This window comes from Oncorhynchus kisutch, linkage group LG13 (assembly GCF_002021735.2).
Source record: "Oncorhynchus kisutch isolate 150728-3 linkage group LG13, Okis_V2, whole genome shotgun sequence".
In the NCBI taxonomy this organism is placed as follows: Eukaryota; Metazoa; Chordata; class Actinopteri; order Salmoniformes; family Salmonidae; genus Oncorhynchus; species Oncorhynchus kisutch.
This window is the reverse complement of record NC_034186.2, coordinates 26,333,303-26,342,105: the sequence shown is the minus strand read 5'-3', so window position 1 is coordinate 26,342,105 and position 8,803 is coordinate 26,333,303. Positions and strand designations below refer to the sequence as shown.

The window sequence follows — 8,803 nt, the reverse complement described above, 5'->3', positions numbered from 1 at the left end:
CCGTTCCAGAGGGAGTAGAGGTTAACATGGCCACATCTGATCTGAGAACCCTGCAGAACAGACAGCTGCCAGTCCTCAGGGACACTGGGTGTGTGAGTGGTGGAGATGCGACTGTAAAGGCACATGTCTCATTCCATATCCACGATCTCCCATGAGTTTAGCAAAGCAAGAGCAGCATAGGCCTAATCAGTCTCTGGGGGGATAGGTGTTACTAGTTTTCTGCATTGATTTATTGATTGATTTTACACCATATCCACAGAAACAAGCACCCAAACACAGAAAATAGACATACCGACTATTGGTTTTATAAACCAGAGTGTGATTTTGAGGAGACTGACTGTCAAACATGATAGGATTTATAGCCACTTCAACAGCACCACAGCCTATTTGATGACAAGTTTAGAGAGACTTCCAGCTCAAGCATCCAACTGCCATTCAGGAGATTCTCACAGGCTCAGTAAATCCTACAAACCAATGCCTTTGAGCCCTTCAGGAGCATCAGCAGTGGATGAGTTTGAGAAATGAGTCCGAGTGAGTCCCTCTATAGAGGGAGCAGAGAGTAGAGCAAACATCAGAGAGACTCTTTAGTGGGTGGCTTTAGATCAGGTGGTGATCAGAGTGATGACTGTGGCCTCTGAAAAAAGCAATTAAATGACCTCAGGCTCCCAGCAGACTCCCAGCCAACCCAAGAATAAGGGTTAAATTAACAACAACAAAGTCAACAATTTTAACCAACTCTCAAAGCGTTTCCGAAATTCCCCAACGTCAACAGTTAACCAACACGCACTTAGAATGGACAGAATAAATGTCTGTTTTGTAGGTAATGAGGTTTTTATGAAGTAAAAACATGGAAGTGTGATGTGAAATATTCACAGTTTGAGATGAACAGTAAAAGAGAGGGAATGTGTAACAGTCTGTGGAATACAGGAAGGCTATGGTCTGGTCATATAAAATCTACAGAGAAACAAACATAACTGCACCATCCATTAAATACACTTCCCATTTAACATACAGGATTACAAAAACAGGAGTGCAAACACAAAGAAACTACTTGATCCCTCAGAATATGAAATGACCATAACAAAACATTCTTCTTTTGACAAACTGTAACAGTAACTTTGACAATGGTAATGCATTACATTTCCAAGCAATGCGTGGGCTGGAGGAAGGGAGTAGGCTGGCTGTGTTTGGTAAACATCTTTGGCTTGGAAACTCCTTGGAAAGTTTGTACCTGGTCACAATAATTGTGGCAGAGTAAGACACCTGAGCAGAGGTGGTAAAGGCACTGTATGGTTGGCATGAGGTGGGACCCTAGAAGCAGACTGTGGGGTAGAGACTTTTTGAACTAGGCTAGTTATTGTATTGTGCTGCATAGTCTGGAAATATCAATCCCAATATTTATATCAATCCCAAAGCCAAAATATCAATCCCAAACTTTCATATCAAAATGAAATTGGATGTAAATGGCAAACAGGGAGAAAATGGCAGTTTGGAAGCAGATCAGAACTGTGTGGGTCTTGTGCCTCATCCAAAAATCCCTGTGAATTGAATATCTAATGTTCATACTCCATAATTCATACGTACAGGATTTGTTTCAATATTTAAATGTATCTTTTCCATATTCTGCATTTGCATATACAGTATTTAATAGCAACAAACACTGCTTATTGCTACATATGAAATGCATAGCAAGTCATCCTGTATGTATAACACTGTAAATATAGTATACTGTATCCTTATCTTTAGTAAACTGTCTCAAATAGATGGGTTTCTTAGCCCTCGGTCTCTCCGTGAACGTTCTCCATGTGCACTTTGAGGTAGTCATTCCTGGTGAACTTCTTATGGCACAGCGAGCACTCTGCCATGGGCCTGTTGGGGTTGTGGGTCAGCTTGTGCCTGCTCAGCATCTTCTTCAGACTGAACGACAGATCACACACCTACAGAGGAGAGAGAAGTGTGTTAGTTAGCTCTGTTAGAGATGGCAATTATCACACCTTTAATACGGTACATACAAATCTCTGTTTTAGTAGGTCTCTGACAGATCATATTGAACTCATTCAGTCCTAAACTAAAGGACTATGTTGGAGAGGAATATTATGCTATGAAATCCCCATTATGAGTGCAGCCAGCTAATTGAACCAATCACATGAGAGAAGGCTTCAAGGCAGAACTCATATTTTCCCAGTAAAGCAAGGAGGAAATAAATTAAAGATCCATCACAAATGATACATTTTACACCCTACAAATGACTCCATCTCAAACTATCAATCATATTAATCCTGCATTGGCATGAGCACAGCAGTTCCCCACATGGACTTAGGCTTCCCAGCATGTCTTCTTCACACTCAAATACTGTATCCTCCATTCAAAATACAAACCATGGAGAAGTACCCTGAAAGTCCGGCTGCAGAGAATCTTCAGCTTCCTGTGACCAAGTGTGTGAGTGCTTCTGTGACCGAGTGTGTGAGTGTTTCTGTGACCGAGTGTGTGAGTGTTTCTGTGACCGAGTGTGTGAGTGTTTCTGTGACCGAGTGTGTGAGTGTTTCTGTGACACACACACACACACACACACACACACACACACACACACACACACACACACACACACACACACACACACACACACACACACACACACACACACACACACACACACACACACACACACACACACACACACACCACTTGGAGTTAGGGTTAGAGTCCAGAATAAGGTGGTTTGAGACTCACATCACACTGGAAGGGTTTCTCTCCGGTGTGCGTCCTCATGTGTTCGTCCAGACCTCTCTTCTGACTGAAGGCCTTGTTACACTCACTGCATTTATATGGCTTCTCCTGCAGGGACACACAGACAAATACACACTTTACAGACAGATCACCTCTCAACACACAGCTAATCTGTATACCATGGGTCGGCAACAGGCGGCCTACGGGCCAAAACCATCCCGCAAATGTTGATTTTTCGAAACTGTAAAATCACCAAGGATTCAGCCAAAAAGGAGTTTAATTTTGGAAATCTATTACCAAGTATCCCCCCCCCAAAAATGTGATCGTGTCTCAATGAAATTATTGTATTTGAAAATCTGAATCTAGCTGCCTACCCCTGCTGTATACTGTACACAAATACTGAAACACAAATTAACTCTCTCACACATGGAAGAAACCTGGATAACATTTAGCATCCCAAAAAAGTACCAACACACACTCTCATATCCTCTCACTTCACACCCCGCCGCCCCCCAGTGAGTTTATGAAGATATGAAATGAGAAGTTGTACAGCACCTGCAGTAGGGAAGAAATGAACAGCGTAGGAACACATATTTTTTTATTTTGTTTTTGGATCCCTAAGGAACACATGGAATCCTAAGGAACACATGGATCCCTAAGGAACACATGGAATCCTAAGGAACACATGGAATCCTAAGGAACACATGGATCCTTCAGGAACACATGGAATCCTAAGGAACACATGGAATCCTAAGGAACACATGGAATCCTAAGGAACACATGGAATCCTAAGGAACACATGGAATCCTAAGGAACACATGGTTCCCTAAGGAACACATGGAATCCTAAGGAACACATGGAATCCTAAGGAACACATGGAATCCTAAGGAACACATGGATCCCTAAAGAACACATGGAATCCTAAGGAACACATGGATCCCTAAGGAACACATGGATCCCTAAGGAACACATGGATCCCTAAGGAACACATGGATCCCTAAGGAACACATGGAATCCTAAGGAACACATGGATCCCTAAGGAACACATGGATCCCTAAGGAACACATGGATCCCTAAGGAACACATGGATCCCTAAGGAACACATGGATCCCTAAGGAACACATGGATCCCTAAGGAACACATGGATCCTCTAAAGCTTAAGCAAAACATGGCACAGAAAAGCCCTTTGAACATATATCAGTGCACTGGCTCACAGGGGCTGTAGAATATCACTCCTGTCTCCACACCTCATCAGTTTACCAAATACATTTTCCTCTGTGCCTTTCAGAGGCCTGTCTGGGTGTCACTCAAAAGCAGTTATCGCTCTGTGGGTGTGTTATTGTGTGTGTGTTTCTCAATCTAGTTGTGTGTCTGACTTCAGGGAAATATTTTTGACACTTGAAAGCTTAGTTAGAGTTAAATAATAAGCACAGAGATAGCAAGACTTCTTGTTTGGGTGTCAGTCTTTGACAAGACTCACTGATAGTGAAATCTCTACCCATTTATGGATCAGTCGTCAAGGGTACGGGGTGAATGCAGGACGTTAGGGTCCTGGGAATAGGGCTATCATGTGGGAGGGACACATTTAGTGCCCAGAGACACAGGATACAAAAGGAGGTACAGATCAGGTTCAATGCACATATCTGCATGAGTATGTTTGTGTGTGTGAGTGAGAAAGAAACATAGAGACACCTAACATAGAGACACCTAACATAGAGACTAGAGACACCTAACATAGAGACACCTAACATAGAGACTAGAGACACCTAACATAGAGACACCTATGGGGGTGTGTGAGAAACTTGGGTGTGGAGGCCAAACCAGAACATAATTGACAGTCTGTGTATTGTAAAATCTGCTAGTTTAACAGGTATTGCTTTTCTAATAAAGTATCACTTTCCCACTTTGGGGAAATCTTCCCCCCTGAATGACATACAAAACCCCCCAAAAAGGGTTAAAGTTCAGAGTTTAGGAAACACATGGATGTAGAGGGGTGATGTGGAGGACCCAGAATGCATCACTGTGGCCCCAGTAAAGTAACATCTAACATCTGTACCTGGTGACCTTTGCTCTTCAGCAGCTGTCCACCCTAGTGACCTTTGACCTGACCCTCTGACTGGCTGGCCTCTGAATCTGGCCCCTCAGGAGTCAGTAGGGTTATGAATGGAGGGATAAAGCTCTGTTTATTTACACAGAGAGGCAGGAGGATCATATTTCATATCAAACGTGTGGTCAATGGTCATCTCTAAACCAACATGGCATGTCCTCATCTTCTGTTACCCAATACAACATGAAACCCTTGCCCCTACACCCCTAGGCACTTCGTATAGCTCTGAAAGGATTGGAGAGGTATTAGCTATATGATGATAATTCACCTAGCCTACCAGAGGGCAAAGTGGAGCACCTGCCATATTTCTAATACCCATTTCAACTGGTCCGATCACTTAATGCTGTGATTAACCAATCAGAGACTGCTATACTGGATCAATAGGAGCCAGCTGAAACTGACCAATGGAAAAGTATTACAGTAAAACCCTTTTAGAGGTTTTCAAACTGAAAACAGAGGTACTTGGAAGATTATGTTGGAACTATCAGAACTCTAGGCCAAAGTCAAACAAAACCGAACAGGCACCCCCACAGAGAGAACAAGTGGAATGTTAATCAGTGTGTTTACAGTCAGATCACTCTTGTCACATCACAGAACCTTAAAGAGATTAATAAAAATCTCTGACCAGGCAACATGTCAGCAGCTTTATAGGAATCACATGTATTCTCATTGTTGCAGATGGTTTGGTATGTGGGATAAACACACAATTCTAAACAGATCCATCTCTAAACTATACATTAACACTGAGCTGGAGCTCCTTCAGCCAAATGACATTGTTCTGCTGAGTATTGATGTCATCGTCCAGCTCTCTGCTGTGTATCACAGCTCGGCCCATATTTCACTACTGCAGTCACCGTGCACTGAGCAAAGACAGAGCCGGGAACTCACAAAGCCATGTCTCAATTCAAACATTAACATTTCATCAAGTCCTCTCTAGAGAATTGGAGCTGATAGGAGTTTCCCGGTCCCGCCAGCTGCCTGTTTCCACTGTACCGTTTCAGGCCAGAAGCTTTACACTGTACCTGCAGCACAGGTTCAAAGGGTGCAATGAAATGGTTTGTGCTTGAGCAAACAGGAAAGGTACTTGAAACATGTCAACAAAACCCTCAGGCCATAACCATATGAAGTAATGATCATGTTAAAAGTCATAAATAAATACTGTATATATGAATATACAGCCCCATATGGCTATAACCACAAACACAAACACACACTTCAACACACACAGCTCATGGAAAGCTGTGAAGTGGTGGAGAACATCAGTGGGTAGTAGTGCAGAGGCACAGGCAGGAAATGACCTAATGAGAGACCAGTGTGACCATGCCCTTCCTCTTACAACACTGAGCTCTGAGTCAGGTTACACGTACGGTGCATTTGGAAAGTATACCTTCCCTTTTTCCACATATTGTTAAGTTACATTCTTATTCTAAAATTGAAAAAATATATATATAATCTATCTACACAATACCCCAAAATGACAAAGCGAAAACAAAAAAAATGTAAATACAAAAGAAAAGTATTTACATAAGTATTCAGACCCTTTGCAATGAGACTTGATATTGAGCTCAGGTGCATCCTGTTTCCATTGAGCATCCTTGAGATGTTTCTACAACTTCATTGGAGTCCAACTGTGGTAAATTCAATTGACTGGACATGATTTGGAAAGGCACACACCTGTCTATATAAGGTCCTACAGTTGACAGTGCATGTCAGAGCAAAAACCAAGCCATGACGTCGAAAGAATTGTCCGTAGAGCTCCAAGACAGGATTGTGTTGAGGCACAGATCTGGGGAAGGTCCCCAAGAACACAGTGGCCCCCATCATTCTTAAATGGAAGAAGTTTGGAATCACCAAGACGCCAAACTGAGCAATCAGGGGAGAAGGGCTTCGCTCAGGGAGGGGACCAAGAACCCGATGGTCACTCTGACAGAGCTCTAGAGTTCCTCTGTGGAGATGGGAGAACGTTTCAGAAGGACATCCATCTCAACAGCACTCCACCAAATCAGGCCTTTTTGGTTGAGTGGCCAGACGGAAGCCACTCCTCAGTAAAAAGGCACATGACAGCCTGCTTGGAGTTTGACAAAAGGCACCTAAAGGACTCTCAGGCAATGAGAAACAAGATTCTCTGGTCTGATGAAATCAAGATTGAACCCTTTGGCCTGAATGCCAAGTGTCACGTCTGAAGGAAACCTGGCACCATCCCTACGGTGAAGCATGGTGGTGGCAGCATCATACTGTGGAGATGTTTTTCAGCGATGGGGACTGGAAGACTAGTCAGGATCGAGGGGAAGATGAACGGAGCAAAGTACAGAGAGTTCCTTGATGAAAACCTGCTCCAGAGCGTTCAGGACCCCAGTCTGAGGCGATAGTTCACCTTCCAACAGGACAACGACCCTAAGCACACAGCCAAGACAACACAGGAGTGGCTTCGTGACAAGTCTCTGAATGTCCTTGCGTGGCCCAGCCAGAGCCCGGACTTGAACCCGATCAAACATCTCTAGAGAAACATGAAAATAGCTGTGCAGCGACGCTCCTCATCCAACCTGACAGAGCTTGAGAGGTTCTGCAGAGAAAGAATGGGAGAAAATCACCAAATACAGGTGTGCCAAGCATGTAGTGTCAAAAGCAAGAAGACTATAGGCTGTAATCGCTGCCAAAGGTGCTTCAACAAAGTACTTAGTAAAGGATCTGAATTCTTATGTAAATGTGTATTAAGTTGTTTTATTTGCTTTGTCATTATGAGGTATTGTGTGTAGATTGATGAGGGAAAAAAACAATTGAATCCATTTTAGAATTAGGCCGTAACGTAACAAAATGTGGAAAAAGTCAAGGGGTCTGAATACTTTGCAAATGCACTGTACATGCTCATCATATCAACACCAACGATACCTGTCATGTTCTCCGCTCGTATACATTCAGGAACCCAATGACTGTCTTTCAATAAGACTGCATGAGATTGATATGAGATGTGGATGTATTCTAGTTTACCATCTACAGCTCTAAGTAGTCTTCATTATCCTCCCCAGTCTTAAAGAAATTCACTGTGGGAGCAGCCTAAGTGAGGGTCCTGGCATCACCGCATTGGAAATAAGACCTTCAGCGTTCATGACTGCAGAACTAGACCAACTAGACCCTGCTTGGCGGCCTGACAGAGGTGTGTGAACCTCTAAACCTGGGTGTGTTACGTTCTACAGCTTGGCTGAGCACTGAGCAGATCAACCAAAGCATAGTACTGGAGATGGAGAGAAGACTTTACGGACACCTAGGAAATACTCAACACACACACATACACTCGCAAAAACAGTAGCGTGTGCAGATTTTCCTACATCTATAAAAAGAGAAAAGTATGCTTCAGGATATTTCATGTGACTTATTGAATAGATCATAACTCATGTTGCGGTCAGAAGTTATTTCCTAATGGCCAGCTGGTTTAGAGGTTAAAAACCCCCGTCAAAGAAAACAGCTCCAAAATGTTACTGCTATTGCCTGGCTTTCATGACAGTTTTCTTTTACTCACATACATATGCGACCACACACACACACACACACACACACACACACACACACACACACACACACACACACACACACACAGCGTTGTGGGGAGGTGGAGGGAAATTACCCGAGTGTGTGTGCGGATGTGCATCTTCAGACCATCATTCTTGCTGAATGCTTTGTCACAGTACGGGCACTGGTATGGGCGCTCACCTAGGGAGAAAACAGAAGGATCAACACACATCAGAGAGAAGGAAACATAAAAAACGGCCCAGAGCATACTACAAAGACAGTGTACAAATGCTTTTAATTAGTTAAGATAAGTAGTTAAGACATATATTTGTCTACACACTAGGCAGTAGGCAACAAACTCCTTGAAACATAAAATACTATATGATGATCAAACATTAGACATACAGTACATACAGTGCCTAAAGAAAGTATTCATACCCCTTGAATTATTCCACATTTTGT

General features: G+C 43.0%; 1 protein-coding gene across 1 annotated transcript in view; it reads right to left on the bottom strand.

Annotated features, from left to right (window-relative positions):
* Positions 1-812: 812 nt before the first annotated feature.
* LOC109901585 (PR domain zinc finger protein 5-like) overlaps positions 813-8,803 on the bottom strand; it is a 56,406-nt gene continuing 48,415 nt past the window's right edge. The window contains exons 14-16 of the mRNA XM_031785889.1: positions 8,457-8,542; positions 2,731-2,835; positions 813-1,937 (exon numbers count right to left, since the gene is read on the bottom strand). Of these exons, the coding sequence (XP_031641749.1) occupies positions 1,773-1,937; positions 2,731-2,835; positions 8,457-8,542 (356 nt within the window). The 3' untranslated portion in view covers positions 813-1,772. The remainder of the gene's footprint in view (positions 1,938-2,730; positions 2,836-8,456; positions 8,543-8,803) is intronic.